At 44.4% G+C, this 25,601-nt stretch overlaps 1 protein-coding gene across 1 annotated transcript in view; it reads left to right on the top strand.

The window, feature by feature from the left end:
- MAP7D2 (MAP7 domain containing 2) overlaps positions 1-25,601 on the top strand; it is a 124,446-nt gene that overhangs the window by 95,457 nt on the left and 3,388 nt on the right. The window contains exons 10-14 of the mRNA XM_065400024.1: positions 13,667-13,902; positions 14,948-15,074; positions 17,433-17,637; positions 18,149-18,253; positions 20,043-20,096. Coding sequence (XP_065256096.1) covers positions 13,667-13,902; positions 14,948-15,074; positions 17,433-17,637; positions 18,149-18,253; positions 20,043-20,096 — 727 coding nt within the window. The remainder of the gene's footprint in view (positions 1-13,666; positions 13,903-14,947; positions 15,075-17,432; positions 17,638-18,148; positions 18,254-20,042; positions 20,097-25,601) is intronic.

Consider the following 25,601-nt stretch of genomic DNA (forward strand, 5'->3'; position numbering starts at 1 on the left):
AATCCAACCCTCCCTCTCTTTGAAACTTTTGACAGAAGAGAGTTTTGTGCATGTAAGTTTTTAGTGTTAGTCAGACAAAATAGTGTAGGGATTTCATGGAGACTTTTCGAAAAGCAGTCTAGCCTTTGACACTATGGCTATGTCTCTGCTACGAGCTAGGGGTGGAATTACACCTGCTCGTGTACACACATTCTTGCTAACTCTCATGGAGCTAACATGAGTATAAACAGCAGTGTAACCAGGGTAGCACCAATAGCGGGAGCGGAGGCACAGTTGAACCATGCCGAGTACAAATCCTCCTGAGACTCATACTCAATATGGCTCAGCTCTGCCTCCACTGCCGCGACTGATGCTACCACGTACCATGGCTGTATTTCTGTTTACACTCATGAGTTAGTGCGAGTATGTATACATAAGCAGAGGAATCACACCCCTGCCTTGTATTGTCGACACAGCCTGAATTGAGACACATCTTCTATCTTCCAGAAGACCCCTCACACTCAGCCACAAAACATTCCTAATTCATATTTCCTTCCTGGGTCACAATCAAATGTCATATATTAAATATACAGTAAAGACTTGTCTGTTCCAAATGTTGGAGTTACATGAATTTGGATTGAGACAAATTCATGTAACATTGAAGAATGAAATGGCAACTCTGCAGAGGCCCAATTTTTTAAGAATCATTTTGGACAGTTCAGGGAAAACTTCTGCTCAGTGTGTGATGTCAGTCAAAAATGTAAACAAAAATTAGTTGATTGGATATAAAATAAGTCCAAAAATATTATTAAAATGATGGCATTTCTAAAATTATGGTATTCCTTAACAGTTCAATCATCCTATCTCAAAGATATACAAGAAATAGAGGAGGTTCAGGAATGGGAGAGTAGCAACATGGAAACAGTTCTGGATGAGTAGACAATGAAAATGTTTAGTTTAGAGAGATGATAAATAAGAAGGGACATGATAGAGATACAAACTAATGAATGGTACAGAGCGGGAGTAGTACCTGATTTACCTTTTCTCATATCATGGAACAAGGGGCCATTCAATGAAATTGAAAGACAACAAAATTATAACTGATAAAGGAAATACTTTATTTTTCAATGCCTTTAACCTATGAAACTAGTTAACATAAAAGATTGAGGCCAAGAACTTAGATTTTTAAAAAAATAGACACTTAAATGAATAATGAGAACATCCACAATTACATTTGGACAAAGATCTAGTGAAATGATTAAAAGAAAGGAGCTTGTTCCACTAAAAGGGCCAAGAATACTCCTGGGGGCATTCTGCGCCAAAAAAAATAAAAATTCTGCACACAATATTGTAAAATAACACCATATAATCATGCCAGTTTCAATTATTTTGGTAATTAATTTCAAAATACCTGTCAACAAGTGTGTCTGTAACAATACAGAGACACACACAAATTCCTACAGGAGTAGAGAGTTAAAAAAACCCCTATGACAGGGGTAGGCAACCTATGGCACGCGTGCCAAAGGCGGCAAGCGAGGTGATTTTCAGTGGCCGCGGATCCTGGCCACTGGTCCAGGGGGCTCTGCATTTTAATTTAATTTTAAATGAAGCTTCTTAAACATTTTAAAAACCTTATTTACTTTACATACAACAATAGTTTAGTTATATATTATAGACTTATAGAAAGAGACCTTCTAAAAACGTTAAAATGTACTACTGGCACACGAAACCTTAAATTAGAGTGAATAAATGAAGACTCCGGCACACCACTTCTGAAAGGTTGCTGACCCCTGCACTATGACAACCCAGTTCCTGTTTCTCTGCACCCTCCCCCCCACCCACCCACCCAGAGCCCAGCTAGGGGGTCAGACCCCCAGAACCCCTCCCCCCCAGAGCCCATCCGCAGCCCTCCCTCCCCCCAGGTAATATACCCGTACCACCACCCCCAGAGCCCAGCCACGGGGCCCTCCCTTGCCCAGATACCCGCATCCCCTCCCCAGAGCCCAGCTAAGCAGGAAGGAGGTCTCCTGAGATACATAGACACAAATGTTCACGATGAGCCTTCCAACCCCAGTGAGGATGTGAGTGGTGAGGAGATGCCTGATCTTCCAGTTAGTCAGAGTGCAGTGACCTGGCAGCTACTGCAGCATCCATATCTCCTCCTCAAATGGATGTAACCATGCACGTTCCTGAAGAAACGTGTAGATCAGAGAAGAGTGTGGTGGAGGCGCAAGAAACAGCTGCTGCTGAGTTTAGTTCCTTAAGTCTAGATTATCCAGGACTGTGGACTCACTTGAACAGTAGCCTGAGGGACTTCCTTGTACTGCATGGGCCACAGCAAGTGAAAAACTTCATGTTCCCCAAAGACAATGAAAATAGAAGTTTCCATCCAACACATTACTGGCGTGAAATCCCCAATGGTGACAACGTGGAGAGGCCATTGCTTATGTACTCAAAACCCCGGAATGCTGCATACTGTTTTTGTTGCAAACTCTTCCAGTCTAATGTTCCAGCCACACTGGGTTCTACAGGAACAAAGGACTGGAAAAATCTGGCTAGAAATCTAGCATGCTATGAGAAGGCAGCAAATCATCAGAGAGCATTCCATAGGTGGAAAGAGCTTGAGATGAGACTAAGGTTAAAGGCCACCATAGATGATCAGCATCGAGAGAAGATTGCATCAGAGTCTCTTTACTGGCAAAATGTTCTGAAAAGGCTCATTGCCATTGTGAGACTGCTTGCTACCCAAAACCTAGTACTGCGTGGCACTTCAGATCAGCTGTATGTGCCAAACACTTTAAGGAAACTTCCTTAAAATTGTGGAGCTGATGGCTGAGTTTGATGCTGTATTCCAGGAGCATCTAAGAAGAGTCACCCCTCAAGAAATATACACACACCACTACCTTGGAAAAACAATTCAAAATGAGATCATACAGTTACTGGCAACAAAAGTCAAACAGAAGATTGTGGCAGATCTGAAGTCAGCAAGATATTACTTTGTTATTCTGGACTGCACACCTGACATCAGCCATACGGAACAAATGACTTTAATGGTGCATTTTGTAACAACAACAGAACCTAGTGAAAATGTCCCTGCAATGGTGATTGTCAGAAAGCATTTTCTAGAATTTATTGACATTGATGATACTACAGGAGCTGGTATGACAAATGTGCTTCTTAAAAAGCTGGAAGATACGGGAATTGCGATATGACTTGAGTGGTCAGGGCAACAATAACGGTGCCAACATGAGAGGAAAGAACAGAGGAGTGCAGACATGGATCCGAGAGTTAAACCCTCAAGCTTTTTTTGTCCCATGCAGTTCTCGTTCATTGAACTTGGTGGTCAGTGATGCAGCATCAGCTTCTAGTGAGGCTGCTGAATTTTTTAATGTAATGCAAAGCATCTATATATTTTTCTCTCCATCAACATCTGGGAACATCCTCTCTGACACTGAAATCACACGATGGGAAAGTAGAGTGGAGGCAATAAAACCTATCAAATACCAAATTGGGAAGATAGATGATGCCATAGTTGCCATTATGGAGGATAATGCTATGACAGGAACTGTTCGTGGGAGAACAGTGGCAGAGGGAAATGGAATCACCAGAAACATACATAACTTCAAATTTCTGTGTGGCTTAGTGTTGTGGCATGACATACTGTTTGAAATAAATGTCGTAAGCAAGAGACTCCAAGGTGTTGACCTTGATGTATCTGGAGCAACTGGACAAAGCAAAGTCATACCTGCAGTCTTAGCGGTCAGATGAGGGATTTCAAAACGTTCTGAAGAGTGCACAGAAGTTGGCAGAGGAACTTCACACTGAAGCTATTTTCCCACCCATTCAAGAATACAAGAGTCACCGAAGAAGACAACATTTTGATTACGAGGCACGGGATAATCCCATAAGAGACCCCAAACAACAATTCAAAGTTGAATTTTTTAACCAGGTGCTAGATTGTGTGTGAATACAGTCAGTTGAAGAACGTTTCATGCAGCTCAAGGAACACAGTGGTATATTTGAGATGTTGTATGATATTCCAAAACTCCTCACTATACCTGAAGAAGACCTACACCAGCAATGCAGGGCACTAGAGACAGTGTTGACACATGGTGATATGCACGATATTGATGCGAGTGATTTAGGTGATGAACTGAAAGTCCTTTCAAGATGCATTTCAGCAGGATAAACTCCAAAGGCTGTTCTGGAATAAGATGACCACGCTCTTTCCAAATGCTTTTGTTGCTCTGTGCATACTTCTGACACTTCCTGTAACAGTTGCCAGTGGAGAATGCAGCTTCTCCAAGCTGAAGTTAATAAAAACACATCTATACTCCACAATGACACAGGAGAGGCTGGTCGGCCTTGCAACCATCTCAATATATCATGAGCAGGCCCAGACTGTGGACCTTCAGGAAGCAGTTCAAATCTTTGCAACCAAGAAGGCACAAAAAGCACCACTTTGATTATTCAAACAGATACAAATGCCAGAGTTGACTATGTAGAAAAGAAAAGTTACATTTCCTGTTCAGGCATTTGAAAGTTAAGTGTTACTTAAAATTTTTGAACAAGGCATTTTAAGTTGTTAGTTCTCTTTTATTGGGGTAGGCAGCAGAGCAGTACCATGAGAGGAGAAGAACAGGAAGAAGGCAGAATTGAGACCTTTCAAAGTTTTTGGCCCAAGCGAGGGGGCACGGGGGCGTCATTTGAGCTCCCCGCCTCAGGTCCCAAAATGTTGTGGGCCGGCCCTGGCCCAGGAATCCAGAGGAAGAAACAGCTTGATGCTCAGTCCCAGACTTGCACAGAGTTTCCTGTGCACCACTCTCTCCTTCCCTCAGGGCATGCGGGGAACTGTAGCTGCCGGGAACCCTTAGCTCCCTCTCCCACCCCTGGCAGTGTCTTGTATGTACGAGCTGGACTCTGCAGCCCATTTCTGTGGGGGAAAGGAAATTCTGCATGCATGTTAATTTCTTCAAAATTCTGCATTGTGCAGGGGCACAGAATTCCCCCAGGAGTACAAGAAGGATGGAAAGAGTGATAATATGATGGTGAGGCAAAATGCGGAATAAAGGAGATACCAAAAGAACACTAATTAGAAGACAAGAGGAAGTATACAAAGTTGTGTGAAATTACAGATGAGTCAGGAAATGACATGAAGCACAGAAAAGTTTAGAATGATAATCTTAACTTAATATGGAAGTCTGTTAATGGGCAGGGAAGTTGACAGAGTGGGATAGCTTGGCAAAAACAAGGAATTCTTTTTAATTTCTCAGTTGTCAGATATTGATTATTTTAAATGTTTATCACCTTCAAGATACTTCCCCAGGTCAATAATACTTAGCACTTTTATAGCTCTCTTCATCTTCAAAGATCTTGAAAACATCAGCTAATTTTCATAACATTCGTGTAAGGGTGGGTAGATAAGTATTATTACCCTATTTTATGGATAGACCAAGTGATTGAGGGCCGCATTGGGCTTGCCTTTACTCAAGTGAGATGTTCCACTGCACTCAGTGGGACTACTTGCCTGAGTAGAGCAAGCAGGATTTAGCCCTAATTGACTTGCCATAAGCCATAAAGGGAGCCAGTGCTAGGGCCAGGAATTGAAAGCAGAAGTTTTGGCCCCAAGTCATCTGTTCAGGCCATTAGATTATCTCTCAGATCCGTGTCTGGAAGCATGTGTCCATTTAAAATTATTGTTCCCTTGTTTACATTTGATCTGCCTGTCTGCACAAGTCTCCATTTCTTCTAACTTTCTTTGGGCCCAGCCAAAGTCCTCCTGGGAACTGACAGGCCCCTACCTGTTCAAGCATCTGCAAATTTTCATTTTTGTAACATATTGTTTCCCGTAGGACACTTGATGTACAGTGTATTTAAAAAAAAAAAAAAAAAAAAAAAAGATGGAAAAGTGAACCCAATGATGGTTCTCCTTGGGTCGTCGTCTTCTTGATCTGATCTGTATTTGTTTACCAGTACTCTCTGGCTTCTGTTGCTAGTCCAATTTAGATTTTTGCTGCCAGTCAAGCTTACTAACTATGGCCCAATCCTGCAATTTGATCCATGTGGGTGGACCCTTATATCTGTGCAATGTCCCCCTCAAGCTGGAGGGGTTCTGTATGGGCTCAGGATCCGTCTTCATGGATCAAATTGAAGGATCATGGCCATAACTGTATGTGGAATGGTATTGAAATCAGTTTTTTAAAAAGTTTTGAAAAGCTCCCTACAAGACCCTACTAGAAATAGCTGTGTTCAGTGATTAATTCCCTGTTAAGTTACATTTTTAGATCCATCAGTTAGCCAGTGTTTAGTCCATTCAGTATGCTACCTTGATTTTCAACCCAACATTGTCTTGACTGAAGGAGGGAGAGAAATAAAATAAAGCCACATATTAATTGTTGGATCTACAATATTTAAAGTTTACCTGCTTCAGAGATAGTCAGCTAACAGAAGGCACTCATGCTGAGAACGCCAGTTTCAGAGCTGTGTTGACTTAACTGATGAGGCTATTCAGACAAAGTAGTAAAGCCAGGCAAAGCAGTGTTGGTTCGTGCACTATTAGTAAGGCTAAGATTTTGTCATGGATATTTGTAGTAAAAGTCAGGGACAGGTCACAGGCAATAAATAAAAAATCACGGAAGCCTGTGACCTGTCCCTGACTTTTACTAAAAACATCCCTGACAAAATGGGGAGGGAGGAGGGTCTAGCACCCTGCCTCCTCCCCCCCCCCCCCCGCAGCTGGGAGCTGCAAAGGATATCATTGCCCAGTGGCTGGAAGGGGCCCCCCTGCAGGGCTCGGAGCTGCGGAGGGTTCCCTGCCACCCATGGCGGCAGGGGAGCTGTGCGGGGAGGAGGGGGCGGAGCTGCCAGCAGTGGAGGCTGGGGAGCTGTCGGGGGCCCCCTGCCCACCTGCGACCACTGAGCGGCTCTGGGGTATCTCTGCCGCTGGCTGGGAGCTGTTGGGGAGGGGGCCCTGGTTGCTTGCAGTGACTGAGCAGCTGCAAGGGGAACCCTGCCAGTGGTGGCGGCTGGGCAGCTCAGGGGTCGCTGGCAGCAGCCGGTGGCTGGTCAGTTGCGGGGGATCCTGTCACCCGCAGCTGCTGGGCAGCTGTGGGAGGGTCCCCCACCGCCTGCAGAAGCTGGGCTGCTGCGGGGTCCCCCCCTGCCAGCAGTGGCTGGTCAACTGCGGGGCCCCAATGTCATGGAGGTCGCTGGAAGTCACGGATTCTGTGACTTCCGCGACCTCTGTGACATAATCTTAGCCTTAACTATTAGAAATGAAAGGAAGAAATGAACCAAATTCTGGCAATGGGGAAAAATTGCATCTAGGCTCTTGAGAAAATATTACAAATTATGAAACATAAAAAGCAGACATGTTAATGCTAAAGAATAGTATGTCTGACAGCATCCTTTCCAAAAGAAAACCTGAAAGTATGGCAGTCTCTTGGGTTTGAACTAAAGTGGACGTAAAACAAACAGGATGTCTGAGCTGTTCATTTCTGATTTAATATCCGCCTTCTAATCTACAGCAAGGTCTTCCAATTCAAGAGCTATTGTGAATCTGGCTTTTAAAGCAACACATTGTTCTCTTCCCTACTCCCTTTAGATAAATTGGATGTGACCTCTGACAGGCACACATTGAGAGATCTAGATTTTTTTATTTTTTTTGTTCTTGTGTATTTTGAAGCCTTATGAATCTTCTGGTGCAGCAGGACATGTCTCATCTGTCCTTGCTTCAGCTAAAATAACCTCAGAACTCCTCCTGTGGAGTTTCCTACACATTCTTCTGCCATGCGGGGGGTCATCTTTCCCCCCTCAGAAGTGGCAGGTGTTGACCCACAAAAACCAGTGAATCCTCAGCACCTCTGGAGGGCTTGTGCCCCTGTGTTGGTATTTTCCCTTGCTCTGCTTCTTCTGGTGCCATGTCAGTACAGTGACAGCAAGAGTTACGCGGACAGGGGCTCTCCACCAGCTGCCCCCAGAACATTGCCAAAGGAAAGTTTGTCAGAACAGGGAGGAAAGGTGAGTATGTTAATTAGCCTATCAGAAAAATTCCATGCTGTAGATGGGAGGAGAATGTCTCTTCCACAGCTGTCCCTGCTTCATATATTTACAATCAGGTAACTTACTGTGTTTCCAATTCCTCCTGGGGTTTATTTATCATTGATAAAGGATCCTTTTCTGTATAATTTTCTTCTCTCTCAGCCTGATCCTGTGAGTCATAGAGTACCTTAAGCTTCCATCTTCTTTCTAGGATTGCATTCCCTGTTTCTAGTTCACAAAAAAAAAAAAAAAAAACACGACACCACCACCACCACCACACCATCAAGAAAGAAAGTGTATGGACCACATCAAAGATTCCTTTAAATATATTTTTTTCTAATAGTCCTATTCTTTATCCACACATTTGTAGAGCCCTGCAAATCCACAGATATCTGCTTTGTATCCGCAGACCATTTTTGCGGATACAAATTTTGTATCTGTGTAAGGGTATGTCTTCACTACCCGCCGGATCGGCGTCTCATTAAGACGCGATATATCGATCCCCGAACGCGCTCCCCGTCGACTCCGGAACTCCATCGGAGCAAGCGACGGTAGCGCAGTCGATGGGGGAGCCGCGGCCATCGATCCTGCGCCGTGTGGACCCCCAGGTAATTCGATCTTACATACTTCGACTTCAGCTATGCTATTCGCGTATATAGCGATCCCCCCCCCCCCCCAGTGTAGACCAGCCCCAAGGCTCTGCATCACAGGCTCACCTGAATGGAACGGCTGTCACCCAGCCCTCAGGCTCCAGCTCGGCTCTCTGAATCACAGAGCAGCTGGCTGCAATAAGTGGCAATGTGGGAGGAGTTGTCCCCAGCTTCTGACAGTGGAGGTGAACTATAACTCCCAGAAGGGAATGAGCGAAATGCCATTTTGAAAGAGGTGTGGTTGTACTTTAAATTAGTGGGCAGCAACTGCAGGCATGGTGAGGAGAGTAGTTGTTGCCACTGTCTATCCCAGCCTGGTCTGCGTGTGTTAGAGCCACTGCAGCTGCGTAGGGGTGTCCGAGCCTCCCACTGGGAGGGCGGTGCTGCATATGAGTGCCCAGGATTGTAGCCTCCCTGCCCGGAGTGGGGAAGGAGATACAACGTGGGTGGCAGGGCAGGAGGTCTCTGGGGAGAAGTGGAGGGCAGTTGGGAAGCGGGTGCTTGGCATACCCCTGAGTCACTGCGCGGTGACCTGTGGAGCTATTAGTAGATCCCTGCAAACCTGCGGAGATCTGCAGACAATTTTTGCAGATCAGATGTGGGTACAAATTTTTGTATCCACTCAGGGCTCTACACATTTGGGTTCAGCCTTTCAGTAAAGAGAAAAAAGAAGAGGAGATACTTGCTTCAAATAATGACCCCTGCTGGCATCTTGGAATAGAGGAATGCTAGGAGTGTCAATTTATGGTGCTCTTAAATGCAAAGAGAAAACCATCAGATCAAAGCAATGTTCCTTTTTATATATTTCTGACTGGCACCTAATGTGGGATTTGAAAACTTCAGAATACAGATTCTTATTGCTGATATAAATTTTGTTTAACAGCTGTTCCTCTGTCACTGTGCAATATTTTTTACAGTTGTTATAGGTTTTATTTCTGGCTTTTTGCAAATATCAAAACAAGTAAACCACTGTTCTCTTTTCCTCTCATCAGACAACCACAAATTAAAATGTAGAGAGATTTATTCCTCAAGTTACCGTTTTAACTCGCGTTTTGGCTCCAGTGTAGTATGCTGTGCAGTTCTTCTGTCATAGTCCTCAAAGTAGATCAAGAGATTTAATTGCTCATTACTAAGCTCCTTCCCTACCAACCTCTTTAATATAAACCTGTCGTCATCCCTTAATCAGAATATAATTACTGCTTTGGTAATGCTAAAAGTGATGACTCAGCCTTAGTTCTATGACTGTTTCTCCTCCTGCCACAACTACTAAAACAGATTTGCCAGAAATGTGTTGTGAAATGGAAAAGGTGATCCAAGAAACTGAGGTAGAGGGTGAATGCAATCTGGTTGGGAAATAATATCCTCTGTGCAAAGGAAAAGTATAGACTGAGGGATGGCTATCAATTTTTATTTACAAATTTTATTTTATTAAATAAAAAATATGGGATGGTTTTAGCTTTAACGTTGAACATTAACACACACGCACAAACACATACATATGAAAGCTAAAAGGGTTTCCCTATGTAGCTGATATACTTCATTTATTTATTTTGTGCCATTGGTGTGCATGATATTTTACATGTGAATAAAACAAGGTCATTTCCCCAAGCAGTTTACATTCTAACTGAAATGAAATTTGGACACACACAGATAGAAGGGGAGTGCAGGGACACAGCAAAGAACAAAAAGGGGAAATTTCTGTCAATAGACTCTGCTTGGAGAGTGGACTGTGAAAGAAGTTGTTTGGATACACAATTCCCCCACACACACCAGCCCTATCTAGACTAGGGGCATATATTTTAAAGGAACCTAAGTCCCATTTTGAAAAATGACTTTCCATGAAAATTAGGCACCGAAATTCCTACATCACTTCTGAAAATAGAACTTGGATACCTAAATTACGTAAAAAGAACGAGGAGTACTTGTGGCACCTTAGAGACTAACAAATTTATTTGAGCATAAGCTTTCGTGGGCTAAAACCCACTTCATTGGATGCATGCAGTGGAAGATACAGTAGGAAAATATATATACACAGAAAACATGAAAAAATTGATGTTGCCATACCAACAGTAACAAGGGTAATTAATTAAGGTGAGCTATTAGCAGCAGAAGAAAAAAAAAAACCTTTTGTAGTGATAATCAGGATGGCCCATTTCCAACCGTTGATAACATAAGAACATAAGAACGGCCATACTGGGTCCGACCAAAGGTCTATCCAGCCCAGTATCCTGTCTACCAACAGTGGCCAATGCCAGGTGCCCCAGAGGGAGTGAACCTAACAGGTAATGATCAAGTGATCTCTCTCCTGCCATCCATCTCCACCCTCTGACAAACAAACAGAGTCTAGGGACGCCATGCTTTGACTCCCAGAAAATTATTCCTATATACTAAGGGTCTAGTTGAGAAGATAGAGAAATCTGTCCCTCCTCAGATTGAAAAGTTAATCTAACCTAGTGCTGTCTGTTGAATTCTTTGCTATGTTCAAGATGATTATGCAAAATCTGGACTGTAATTTGTATAGGGGGTAGGCGTGGTATTCCAAAACTGCATTGTACTGATCTTCCCAGAGCTTTAACTAGTTAATCAAGTTATTTCCACATATCAATGTTGCCTGCCTCTCTCTCTCTCTCTCTCTCTCTCTCTCTCTCTCTCTCTCCAGTGTATTTGTAGCAAAGGAAGGATTCCATTACTTCAGCCTGTGGGCAGGGCCGGATTAACTTTGTGGGCCTGGCACCAAACATATTTGTGGGCCCCCCTGGGGAATTATTGTAAAAGGGGCCAGGGGCAAAAGCACAGTGGGGCAGGAGCTAGGGTTGGTCCCTGGAGCAAGGGAGGGGCCGGGGTAAACTGCAAGCGCAGCAGGGCTGGGGAGGGGGTAAACAGGATCTCCCTTCTCTCCCCCCCCCCCCCCCCCGGCCCCTGCCCACATACAGCGGGTACCTAACTGGTTCTAGCCCATTCTCTTCATCTCTCTCTGCACTGAGCTGCTCCTCCTCCTGCAGCAGCAGGACAGATTCTCTTCCAGCTCTCTGAGGTGGGTGTTGGGAGTGGGAGGAGCAGAGGCTAATGTGGTTACTCCTATAACCGGAGTTTTAGCTTCCAGTCAGCACTGCTAACCGGACACTCAGGTCCCATTTTCTACTGGAGTTTCCAGTCTAAAACTGGATACCTGGCAACAGGGCTGCAAGAAAAGCCCGGGGGGCGGGGGGCGGGGAGGGAAGCAATCATTTTTAAAAGTGAGAGGGCTAAGCCTTGGGGGGGGGGGGGGTGAGGGAAGCAAGTGGTAGGTGGGCTAGGGAGTGGAGAGGAGCTAGTGGGCAGGACCATGTCTGCTGTACTGCCCAGGTAGGTTGGAGACTGTGGGGATCAGCTGACACAGTATCCCCAGCCCAGGTGACGTGACAGCCAGCTTCATTTTTGGGGTCCCTCCTTAGGACCCAGCCAAGAAAAAGAACATTCTCTCTTATCTCCCCCGCCCCTGTTTTTCATTCTTTTTTTCCTTCATCCTCCTCCTATAAGTAATAGCAAGTCAATGAAAATAAAGTATGGTACCTTGATTGTTCTTGTAGTCTAACTTATTTTTCCACAGACCATTTGAAAATCACGGAGGGTCTCGATGGACCACTTAATGATCTTTCCAAATATTTTTTAAAAAGTTGGGGTGCGGGGTCTAGCCAGGAGCTAGGGCGAGGGTTGGGGCAGGAGGTTGGGGTGTGGAGCGCTTACCTGGGGCAGCTCCTGTTTGGTGTGAGGGGTGCAGGTGGGAATGGGGGGGGGGACAGGAGCCCCTGTTTGGTGCTTAGGATGGGGGTGGGGATGTGGGGGGGTGCAGGAGTCAGGGCATGGGGTGTGGGAGGGCTGGGTGTGTGTGAGAGGGCTGCAGGAGTCAGAGCAGGGGGCTGGGTGTGTGTGAGGTGGTACAGGGGGCTGGGTGTGTGTGAGGGGGGTGCAGGAGTCAGGGCAAGGGCTGGGGGTGTGTGAGGGGGTGCAGGGGGGTGTGCGGGGGTGCTGGGGGGTGTGAGGGGGTGCAGGGGTCAGGGTGGGCAGAGGGCTGTGGGTGTGGGCTGGGGTTGTGGGGGTGCTCACGGCAGGGGGCTAGAGGGGGTATGCCCCAATTCCAGCCCCTTCTCCAAGGCATTGCCCCCGCCTCTCCCCCTTGCCCTCCCCTGAGCGGCAAGCGCGCTGAGGCTCCGTTCTTCCCCCTCCCTCCTGCTGGCAAACAGCTAATTGGCAGCAGGGAGAGGGGGAGGGGAGGAACATAGCAAGCTGGGGGAAGAGGCGGGGAAGGAGCTTGGCTGCCGGCAGAGCCTGCCCTGTTTCAGCAGGAGTCCCAGAAGCCAGCAGCATCAAGCTTCTGCTCCCACAGGGGCAGGGGGGAGAAGAGCGGCCGGGCCAGGCCGGGGCCCCTTTGGACCGTGGGCCAGGTAAATCCGGTACTGCCTGTGGGGCAAAGCACCATAAGTGTACCGCTTCTCTTATCTACACCATGGAAGTTGACATACAGACACAGTAGTTGTCTTAACTCATACAAGTGGCATCAGCACTTAAATGCTATGGCAACAGCTGACTTAATAATTGGATGGATGTATGGATAAAAACAAAATAATGCATTTCGCTTAAACACAGGCCTCTAGTACATGATTTAAACGAGGAGCTCCACTGGTTCAGCCAGTAGAGGAACTGATAACCACACAAGCCAGGTCCTACATTCCATCTCCTAAAGGGTAGTGATGTGGGTGGGATGGGGGATGTACGTATGTATATATAATAAATTCAGGCCAGTAAGTTACATACTCTTCTTTCTGTCTATCTATATAAACACACTCTCCCTATCACTAGCATTTCATTTCTTTGATAGTCTGAGATACTGTGTCAAAGCCTACAAGAAAGGAGTAGCAAATATCTTTTAAGATAGAACTTCATACTAAATCACATACAATTAACGGTGTGTGTGTGTGACTTTTCTCTCCTTCTCTTCCACCCCACCCCAACCCCAGGACAGTTACAAAGACGTATCCACAGTCTCCTAAAAATGTTAAACAATATCCTGCATCTCCTGTGAAGCACCGTGTCACCTCTAATCTCAGCCAGGAGACTCCTAAAAAGAAAGCAGACAAGGAGAAAGAGAACACCACTAGCCACAAACCCCAGCTGTCTTCCACTGAGGAGGTTGTGGGCCAAGCAGTTGCTGAGAAACATGTGCCTTCTGCAGGAAAGACTGAAAGCAGTGAAGGTGGGTTTTGTGGCAAGGATATATCTAAAGCCGCTGCAGGTACACGATGCTTTTAAACAAGGGCATTTCTTTCTTTTCCTAAAGCTACTTGTAAATCTGAAGTTTGCAGTATCTATTGAAATCACTAGTTATATAATTTCCATTGTGGTGACGTGGATAAATTCTTAATTATAAAAATGCAACTTGAGGTGGCCAAACTGAGGATTCCCATCAATGCATCTCATGGACCAAGGTTTTCAAAAATAAGAGCCGGAAGTTATGACGTTAGTAATTTTCATCAATGGAAGCAGAAGGATGCACGATTTTGAAAATCAAGTCACTTATTTAGATGCCTAAGTATGGATTTAGGAGCCTAGGCATAGGCTTCCTTTTTTAAAAAAAAAATCTTCCCAATTTTGGATTAAAACTTTTTTTCTTTACTATCCTCTTCGTATCAAAATGATCAGTTAAAAACCCCTTATTTTTTCCATTTTTGTTTTTCATGCTAACAAGATGCTTCAGCTTCAGCTGTGCTAATCATTTGAAGTCAACAGTCCTTAGAAAAATGAGCTCCTTGAATACTCCTTACACTTAAGCCAGGTTTTCAGAACTTAACTTTATTCTGTCTGGTACTTTCCTGAAGTGCTGGGCTCTGTCTGAGCAGGATCAGGGTCCATTTAGCTAGACAGTAGATGCCACTTGAAAATATTGTCTACATCTTTCTTTTAAGATGCAGCTAAATCTCTACAGCTGTTGTGATCTAAAATACTTCACCACACAATGAAGTTATTTTTATATTAATCTTATTTCTATGGCTGTATCAGCTGCTTTAAAATGCCTGGTACTTTGTAGACATACACAAAATAAATACCCTGCCCTAAGAAGTTTCCAGTGCATGAGGGATGTAAAAAAGTACTTGTGAGGTGGATAAGGGGAATGGGAAACAGTAGGCTACTGTGAAAAGATAACATGCTTATTGAATACATGTTGCAAAGTATATATATGTATGCGCTGTGCTTCCTTTTTTCATTTCCTGACTAACATTCTAATCTCAATGCTCCACCAGGGAAGCTCACAGCAGGAACTACTGATGCAGAAGAAGCTACAAAAATTCTGGCAGAGAAAAGACGGCAGGCTCGTCTGCAGAAAGAACAAGAAGAACAGGAGAGACAGGAGAGAGAAGAGCGGGAAAGGTACTTGCTGTCATTAAAAAACAAAACAAAAAGAAAATTAGTGGTGGTAGTCATTAGCACCCAGAAGTCTAAGGTCAGTGGCCCATTATAAAAAAGTACTGTACAAATGTAACGCTGACAGACCCTGGTCGTCAGTGGGCGGGATTGAACCTGGGACCCTTGGAGCTTAGTGCATGAGCCTCTTAGTGAATGAGCTAAAAGCCAACTGTCTCAGAGCTAAGGCTATAGAGCAGAGTTAGTCTCTCTCTCTTCTCCCCCTCCCCCAAGATGGCACAGAACACCACACCCAGGAGGTGTGTGGGTTACACAAACACATAGTAATAGAGAGAATCCCTAAGAGCAGATCTATTATTGGAGCTCAGAACTTTTGAAAATCAAGCCAGCTACAAGCTAAGCTTAGGCCCTCATGTTTTTAAAAATTTAACTCAAATAACTAATTACTCAAGTCTTTTTATATCGAGTGCAATAGAAACGTGTGTTTTTATCCCTGTAGAAGGCCAGAGGCTTCTCACTCTTTCCCCACTTTACGCTTCCACACATCTAAAATGTCTATCCTTCTGCCCCTGAAGAACTGAATGGAATTTAATTCAGAGCTTGTCATTGCTCCTTCACACTTGATAGAAGGAGTCACTGTCTCATATCACAGTGCAGTACTAGATCCTTTCCCTCACCTCGCTTTCCCTGTGGCTAAGGGAGTATGAAGATACTGCCGTGCTCTCAGCTCATTCTAGCCTGAATTGATTTATTTATTTACAGATCAAGTACCATGCAGTCTGCTCCTACCTCCTGCTTCCTTACTGAGCTGTTAAGCACCCTATGGTCCCTAGGCTGCCAGGCTAAAATTGCACTGGGGAGAGAAAGCTCCATAGACAGTCAGGTAGCCCAAGGACCATGAGAGGCTTAGCACTGGATGGAAGGGTTAGCTCCCAACTATCCTGACCTCCTTAAGGTTTTAGGCGTACAGATGCAAAGTAGTGTGCAATCTCTCCTGTCAAGTGTGTCAAGCTTTATGTGTGTAAAATTTGAAGTGCTGAGGCGCTAAACTTGGCTGTGTGTTTTTTTTTTTAAAGCCAGTTTACTTGTAAAAGTACGAAACTTTAAGCAATTCAAAAGGTAGGAGTTTTACCCTTACTTCCACGTGCTCTGTGGAGCTAATAGACATGAGTTTCTGTACTCCTGATCCCCTTAGCTCTCCGTGTCATGAGGTATTGTTTCTGGACACATGCACTCATGAATTGAGCAGGACACACAAGTGAATTAAAACAGGGATGGATTTAAGCAGCAGGCCACAACTTTATTGACTTAACGCTGGGGAACGGCATTATGTGTGTCCCACCCACCTGGTCTCTCTCATACCACACATTTAGTTGCAGATCTCACATCATATAATTAATAACTGGGGAGAGAACCTACTCAGCCTACCCCTACGACATAGGCCTTTCTGAATCTCTCACCCTCTGCCCCCGAGGGGATTAGACGATACCAAAGGTTTGGTCTGCAAAGATTTCAGGTCTCCCCTTTTCCCAGAGATGCAAGGGCCACCAGCAAAATTCCAGGTCTCTCTTACCTCAGGAAGCTGGCTCTTTTAGCCTTTTGCCACACTGGACACCAGCTGCAAATTGTGACAAACTAACCGTTCCTATAAATTGCTAATATTAAAATTCCATACCCTATTTCTTTTAATCTAACTCCATGATGCTGTGAGGAGGGTGAAAAGATTGAACCACTGGGCCTCAGTCAGTTTGGCCCAATGGGAAAAATTCTTTCCTGATCCCAAAATGGGACCTGTCAGACCCACAGCATCGCAAACACACAGCTTAGCAAGCTTCTGAAGGAGGCATTATCAGGTATGTGCTTTCCCTTCCTTCTGGGGCTCTGTCTCACTATTTTTACCAAGGGAGGGCATTTGCATGTTCAAAAATAACTTCATTCCTCAGATGGACAGGAGTGAGGTGAGGTTATCATAAGGCAAAAGTGGGAATAAGGGTCCTTTTTAACTACTCAAAACTTGAAAAATGTTAGTTCTACATACTGTAGTTGAAATTACAAACACGTTTCTTGTTCTGTCCCACTTTAGTCACATCAGTGTTCAAAGGGAAATGTTATTCCTGCAAAACATTAGATGGGGTGAATAAAGCTTAGAATGGAAGCCTGGTTGCAACTTGAATTATGGAGTTGTGGCCAATCCCTCCATTGTGTCAGAGCCCATTCCATACAAATGTATGTAGAAGTGTTTATTCGCAGCCAAATTACATTCTGTACATACAGTGCATGATGCGCTCTGTGCGCCTTTGAGTTCTGTGTTAAACAAAGTGCAACGTGTGCTGCATTTTTAAATGTGCTGCTGTTTTTTTGAAGGCTAGAGAGAGAGGAGCTGAAAAGAAAGGCAGAAGAAGAAAGAATTCGCCTAGAAGAAGAAGCTCGTAAGAGAGAGGAGGAAAGAAGGCGTGAAGAGGAAGAGGCTAGGAGAAAAGCAGAGGAGGATGCCAGGAGGAGAGCTGAGGAAGAAAAAATGCTAAAGGAAGAGCAAGAAAAAGAACTGCAGGCCAAGCTCGAAAAACAGGTATAGTACAAGATATCTCTTGCAAGAACTCCCGTTAAAAGAGCAGAAATCTAAAATACAATCTGCCTACAAGCAATGGACCTGATTTTCAGATGTTCTGAGAACAGCAACTCCAGTTGAATCACTGGAAACTTGGTGTGCTCAGCATTTCAGAAAATGGGGACCCCATCTTTATTTATGAACGTTATAAAAAACTACGAGTGTGGAAAAGTTATTGAAGAGCACTTAATAACTTAGAGTCCATTGCTTCTTAGATCAAGTGGAAAGCAGAGGGACACTGCAGTGAAGATAAAATGTAATCTAGAAAAAATGTAATCTTCAGTGATCCCTTTTACAACGGGACGTGCAGTCTAATGAAACGGAAACCTCTTACTCTTTCTCTTGTGTAAGAGGCTTGCTGACAGAGTTAGGCCGATAATCCATACCTGGCAGGCTGTGTAAGATTTTATAGAATCTGATAATTTGTCTAAAATAAATAACGGCTCTACCTTAGCTTACGCATTTTAATTAGAGAGAAGAAGCTGAAGCAAAGGCCCGAGAGGCAGCTGAAAACATGCGGCTGGAAAGGGAACAAATCATGCAGCAGATTGAGCAAGAAAGACTGGAGAGAAAGAAGGTAGGTGTTCATCTCCAATTTAAAAGAACTAGTACCTTTATTTTAAATGCATAAATCCAGAAACCTGCCCAAAAATATCCAAAACAAACATTCAGTTGAGTAGGCAGAGTTCCAGGTTTGTTTTTTAAAACCTAATCCGTATTAGCTAGTTTCCAACCTGGAGAAACATGTACCTCAGAGTTTGTAGCAAACTTATTAGTTGTTGTTTTATTACTATTTTTAATTCATAATTATTAAGGCAGTGCCTAGGTGCCCACTGAGAATGGGGCCCCATCGTTCTAGGCACTGTACAAACACAGTATTGGACTGTCCCTGCTCTGAGGAGCTTAAAATTTAAATGGACAAGACAAAGGGTAGGAGAAAAGGGTATAACGTACAAGCAGAGTGATGGTTCCCACTCAAACTTATAAGCCACAGAAAGTTAAAAACAATAACGGGTGTGTTTGCTTTAAATAAATATGCAGTTTTTAATTGAGAAAGTGGATTTGTACTCTGCAGAAAAAATAGTATGTTATCCAGTTGGAAAAAGCATTCTCCTCCCACCCTACTCGGAGGGGATGGAGGAGCAACAGCAGAGCCACCCTATGGCCACTACTGCAGTTGTTTCCCTCAAGTAGGGAAATGGCTGGTGCTTCTATGTAACTCCATACCCACACCCTGCAAAGCATCCATGTAGTGCTTAGTCACACTGCATGCCCATAGGTGGCTGGACAGAATTTCCCCCAGATTTCTAGAAATCTTTGTCTTTAGCTTAGTTAAGAGATGCTTGGAAAGTTGTTATAAAAGCCTTCCGTTTAGTGTGTTTTCTTCCAGTTTCATTCCAAATTATTAGTCTTGGAGGGTGGAGGGGTTTAACTTTAGTAGGGTCAACCACTTGTGCATTGGAACACAAGAACTAGAAGTGATGTCTTTAAATCTAAAATAGTTTACTTTAAGTATATAACTCTCTGGGCAAAGACATAATGCATTTGATGAATTAACAAGCAGAAAAGAAGGATTTTACAGCTGTATCTGACACATTTCTAACAGGAGTAACTTCACATGTTTTATTCCCTCCCATCCTCCCAATAAACAAAATTGGTACAACTATATAAAAGTGTTTCATTTTAAATAGCAAATGGATTGCAATACTAGAGGACTACTGATGACTTTGTGGTTTGAAGAAGCAGTAGTTGGAGACTTGAGCAATTAGTGTTCAGCTGACAAACTTTTTGTTCAGGAAGTGGGCACAGGGGACTCATCATCACAAACCTTTTTATTTATTTTTTATCTACTAATTTGCACCTGGTGAGAAATTCAGTTTGTTGGAATTGTGATTGCAAAGAGAGCTCCCTTCTCTTCTTCCCCTCTTCTTCTCTGGGTACATCTACACTGCAATAAAAAACCCACGGCACCAAGTCTCAGAACCTGGATGAATTGACTTGGGTTCGCAGGGCTTGGGCTGCAGGGCCAGAAATTGCAGTGTTTGGCTTCAGGCTGGAGCTCATCCTCTGAGACCCACCCCCCTGGGCTCCCGCCTGAGCTCAAACACCTACACTGCCATTTTTAGCCCTGTAAATCCAATTCAGCTGACTCAGGCCAGCCACAGCCATGCTGCGGGTCTTTTATTGCAGTGTAGATGTACCTTCTGTCTTCTTCCTTTCTAGTGAGGGCAGAGATAAGTTTGTGACACCAGAGTTAAATCAACCTTCCCTGCTGCCCATTACCAATCCCATGAGCCCTCTCTCCCAGCTTCATAGCCTGTCTGCCTTGTAACCTTCTGATGTGATTGATTTACATTGCTTTCTAGCGAATAGATGAAATAATGAAGAGAACAAGAAAGAGTGAAACACCAGAAGTAAAGGTATGGAACAGAGTGCCCCCCCCCACACACACCCCGCTCCCAGGATATTTCCCCAGTGGGTGTGGGTGGCAGGGAGAGGGAGGGACACTGTAGGATTGCTCCCTGGAGAATAAATGCTTTGACTAGAAATGCTCTATTCTTATTTTTCCGTTAGATTTTAGAATTAAGAGTGACTATAGTTGTGGCAGCACCGTGAGGTCAGTACTACTCTCCTAGGCAGTGGAAGTGGTGAGCCATATATAGTGTTCAGAACTGTAGTGCTGAGAACTGGTATCTTTGTGACTTTTGCCTAAGCAATGCACCTCCTCCATTTTGATTATGTTGAATTAATCGCTCATAGAGCTCTTGTGCTCCTCCATGTTAATTCTGATCATGGGGCAGGATTAACAGCAGAGCAGAGGTGCCTGATGATGCACCAGCACTCAATGGATGGAGGTAAAGTGTTTGACTCTCACTTCAGACTTTTACTTCATAAAATTTTCTTTTAGGGAAGCTGTTTCTTTATTTAGCTTAAGAGGCTCTAGTTTTCTTTAAAAAGACAAAACCAGAAAAATCCTCTCTCCTGTCTACATTTCTCTAAAAGCTACCAGACATTAGGCATATGAGGGGAAGGTGTTGTCTGGCCAGGGGGAAGAAATGGGGGATGTGACTCCTTTAAGGGTTCCCTTCCTTTGGGTTGAGGGGCAGAAGGGGAACCTCACTTGAGCCAGGGGAGGACTGGAAATGGCACAGGTGGGCCACTAATCCATGGATGCCTTGGGGAGGGAGGAGGTTTTGAGTGCAATCCCTGACCAGTAAGGGGTTGTGCCACAATCTGCCCAGTGACCCTGTGTGCCCTGACTATCCGTGTGGTAAGAGCCCTGGTTCAGCAACTCTGACTCCAACTGCCTGCTTGTTTCACCATAGCCACACACTGGTCTCCAGCAGCCTTGGTTACTGCTAGCCAAGTGACCCCAACATACCACCAGTCTCCAATTTCTCCAAAATTGTCTGCCCTGAAGTGTCCTGACTTCTCCTGGAACACTCGGAGAAATAATATAGTTCGTTTGCGTCTTCAAAGAGACAAAAGCAAATTAGAGCTTTTTACCTTAATTGGGGTAAATACACCCTTCCCTTCAAACATACCACTGAGGAGTTGGGGTATAAAACAAGGGTATTAACAAAAGGGCATAGGTTAAGTGATACCAAATAGAAGGAATAAAGATAGAAAGGGTTACAGACAAAAGTAAAAATACACTTTCTAGTGGCTAAGACTTAACTCAACAAGCTATAGCCTTTGTTTGAGGTAGATTTCTTACCAATTTTTTTCTTTCCAGCCATGCCTGACTTTCTCTGAGTCAGGATCTTCCACAGAAGTACAAGGGGCTGGTTTCCCTTGTCTTCCTAGGTGACAGATCTTTGCCTAAGCAGGTTTCTCGCTTATATTCAGTTCCCAGAAACTTCAACCCCCTTGGTTCAAGGACTTGTCTTTGTCGGCTTGCAAGAGCTCTGGCCTAGTGATGGATGCCATGATGGCTTCTTCCTCTTGCCTTATATTATCTTCCCAAACTCACTCTTTTGTCCCCAGACCCAGGATTACGTCATGCTGTTCTTCCCTTCCTGTGGACTTCCCATCCCCCTGCTGATTCGTATGTAAATGGTGCTTCCATTATTTTTGGTCACACCTCGCTTAATGTCATTGGCAGGGCTGGCTCCAGGCACCAGCCTACCAAGCATGTGCTTGGGGCGGCACCTGGAGGGGGCCGGCGCTCCGGCCGGCCGGGGAGAGCGGGGCCCCGGCCGGGCTCGCCGCCCTCCCCCCGGTGCTCCGGCCGGCCGGGGAGAGCGGGGCCCCGGCCGGGCTCGCCGCCCTCCCCCCGGTGCTCCGGCCGGCCGGGGAGAGCGGGGCCCCGGCCGGGCTCGCCGCCCTCCCCCCGGCACTCCGGCCGGCCGGGGAGAGCGGGGCCCCGGCCGGGCTCGCCGCCCTCCCCCCGGCGCTCCGGCCGGTCGGGGAGAGCGGGGCCCCGGCCGGGCTCGCCGCCCTCCCCCCGGCGCTCCGGCCGGTCGGGGAGAGCGGGCCCCCGGCCGGGCTCGCCACCCTCCCCTGCCGCGCTCCCCGCCGGGGGGGTCGGGGGGGGGGGGGGCGGCGGGAGGCTTTTTTGCCTGGGGCGGCAAAAAAGCCAGAGCCGGCCCTGGTCATTGGAGACAGATAGATAGCTGACTTCTCTCCTGTCTGGGAGAAACCTGTTTTTCCCTGCTTTTAGTTACAGACTTTAAAGCATAATGTCCTTAAGTATCCATATTTTCTCGTAGACTGTTAATATGTACATTTCACAATTATATTAATCACCAGTGTGTCATCAGCTTTCAGAAAAACCTTCCGCTGACTGTACACTTTGCTAATACTGTAATATTGTGTACAGTCAGTTGATTCTGTTACTTACCATTGAAGTTCAGATCCATCCAGGGGATATCTCCCCCACGTGCTAGGTTGGTGGCTTTTTTAAATCTTTTATGTAAATGTGCCTTCGTTGTCTCTGCCTGATGACCAGGTGGGTCAGACAAACAAATGCACATTCTTTTGTTTACAGCAATCTGTGCTTATGCATTGCTTGCCAAACACATTTTTGAGAACATAATTCTAGCACATATCCATAACTCTTTTACACACTCCATGCATACATCATACAAGAATATTAATGATCAGTGAGTTACTAGTTTTCAGATGATATATTACATGCCACTTTTTGGGTATATATCATGACAACAGTGTGTGAGGTGTAGTGAGTATGTCAGGCCTGACGAGTTGCTGACACAGAGTAGTGAACCACCAGTGGGCCTCTGTGTCACAAAGGTATTTATTAGGGCTGTCGATTAATCAGAGTTAACTCATGCGATTAACTCAAAAAATTAATTGCGATTAAAAAAATTAATTACGATTAATCGCCGTTTTAATCGCATTGTTAAACAGAATACCAACTGAAATTTATTAAATATTTTGAGTGGTTTTTTACATTTTCAAATATATTGATTTCAATTACAACAAAGAATACAGTGCTCACTTTATATTATTTTTCTTACAAATATTTGCACTGCAAAAATGATAAAAGAAATAGTATTTTTCAATTCACCTGATACAAGTACCGTAATGCAATCTTTTTATCGTGAAAGTGCAACTTACAAATGTAGATTTTTTTTTTTTTTTTAACACTCAAAACCAAAACAATGTAAAACTTTAGAGCCTACAAGTCCACTTAGGCCTGCTTCTTGTTCAGCCAACCACTAAGAGAAACAAGTTTGTTTACATTTACGGGAGATAGTGCTGCCCACTTCTTATTTACAGTGTCACCTGAAAGTGAGAACAGACATTCACGTGGCACTTTTGTAGTTTGCATTGCAAGATATTTGCGTGCCAGATATGCTAAACATTCGTATGCCCCTTCAAGCTTTGGCCACCATTCCAGAGGACATGCTTCCATGCTGATGACGCTTGTTAAAAAAATAATGTGTTAATTAAATTTGTGACTGAACTCCTTGGGGGAGAATTTTATGTCTCCTGCTCTGTGTTTTACCTGCATTCTGCCATATATTTCATGTTATAGCAGTCTCGGATGATGACCCAGCATGTTGTTCATTTTAAGAACACTTTCACTGCAGATTTTACAAAACACAGGGAAGGTACCAGAGAAATCCTTAGAGATTTCTAAGGATAGCTACAGCACTTGACCCAAGGTTTAAAATCTGAAGTGCCTTCCAAAATCTGAGAGGGACGAGGTGTGGAGCATGCTTTCAGAAGTCTTAAAAGAGCAACAGTCCGATGTGGAAACTACAGAACCCGAACCACCAAAAAAGAAAATCAACCTTCTGCTGGTGGCATCTGCCTCAGAAGATGAAAATAAACATGCATTGGTATGCATTGCTTTGGATTGGATGATGAGCAGAACCCATCATCCGCATGGACGCATGGTCCTCTGGAATGATGGTTGAAGCACGAAGGGACATATGAATCTTTAGCGCATCTGGCACGTAAATATCTTGCAACGCTGGCTACAATAGTGCCATGCGAACACCTGTTCTCACTTTCAGATGACATTGTAAACAAGAAGCGGGCAGCATTATTTCCTGCAAATGTAAACAAACTTGTTTGTCTGAGCGATTGGCTGAACAAGAAGTAGGACTGAGTGGACTTGTAGGCTCTTAAGTTTTACATTTTGTTTTTGAGTGCAGTTATGTAACACAAAATCCTACATTTATAAGTTGATCTTTCACGATAGAGTTTGCACTACCGTACTTGTATTAAGTGAATTGAAAAATACGAGTTTTTATTTTTACAGTGCAAATATTTATAATCAAAAATAAATATAAAGTGAGCACTGTACACTTTGTATTCTGTGTTGTAATTGATATCAATATATTTGAAAATGTGGAAAATATCCACAAATATTTCTATAAATGGTATTCTATTATTGTTTAACAGTGCGATTAATTGCAATTAATTTTTTTAATCACTTGACAGCCCTAGTATTTATATTTCATTCCCAAGGACAGTAGCTCCCACCCATGGATCATAGTAAGATTGGGTTTTATTGTCTATGGTGGACATTACACCTGCTTCTTTTTTGGGGCCTGGGAAGGAATTTCTCTCACTGCCAGAGTGGCTGAGATGGAGTGGGGGTTTTCTGCAGCTTAGGGACCTGCTGGGGCAGGTCAGGAGGAAAGGTTCAAGTTGTCTCAGCTTAGTAGGTATCCAGTGAAGTTATTCATTGCATGAAGGATCTGGTTCCCTGATGAACCAGTTGGAAGTGGATATATGGGAAGGGCATCTCCTCGGGAAGTGGAACTCCTACCGTCTGGTCTAGCAGGAAGACAATCTTGTATCCCCACCCCTTCTTAACCTTCACATGAGAGAAGGGCAGTGAGGAGCCAGCAATGAGCTGGGGCCAGGCAGGAAGTCCAGAGGGCTGTTGGCAGCCTTCGCAGATAGGTGGGAATTATTAAGGAAAGAATGATCAGCACCATACAATCCTTGCCAGGTATTTCCAAAATGAGTTAATAAAATTGTGGCCTAATTTAAACTACATCCCTTGCATCTTGTCTTTCTTCAACCCCCATTCTCCCAGCCATGCAGGATTTCCCCATCCATCTCAGTCAACTTTCTGACCTCCTTCTGGCACTGTCCTATCCCGTCCACTCCCCTACCACCGTCACTTGAGCCTCTGCTCTTCCCTTGGTCTTCCTCTCAAACCTTGTGCCTCTGCTCCCAAAAGGGGAACTGAGGATAATTTCACAAGGCCATGTGTACTCTCAGAGTAACTACTCTGGCAGTGTAGGGAATACTTCTATGATAGATGCAGCCTAAAGATAAAATGTGTTTTGTAGTTTTTGTTTTATGTGCTTGAATGTAATTGAGAAAAAGCATTCTAGGAACAATTGTTTATTAACCAGCAGAGTTTTTTAAAGGTTCTGAGTCCAGTCAATTCCCTGAATCTTAGGACCTTGCATCTAATGCAGTTTAAACATTATTTG

The sequence above is a fragment of the Emys orbicularis genome, chromosome 1 (assembly GCF_028017835.1).
Source record: "Emys orbicularis isolate rEmyOrb1 chromosome 1, rEmyOrb1.hap1, whole genome shotgun sequence".
Lineage (NCBI taxonomy): Eukaryota > Metazoa > Chordata > Testudines > Emydidae > Emys > Emys orbicularis.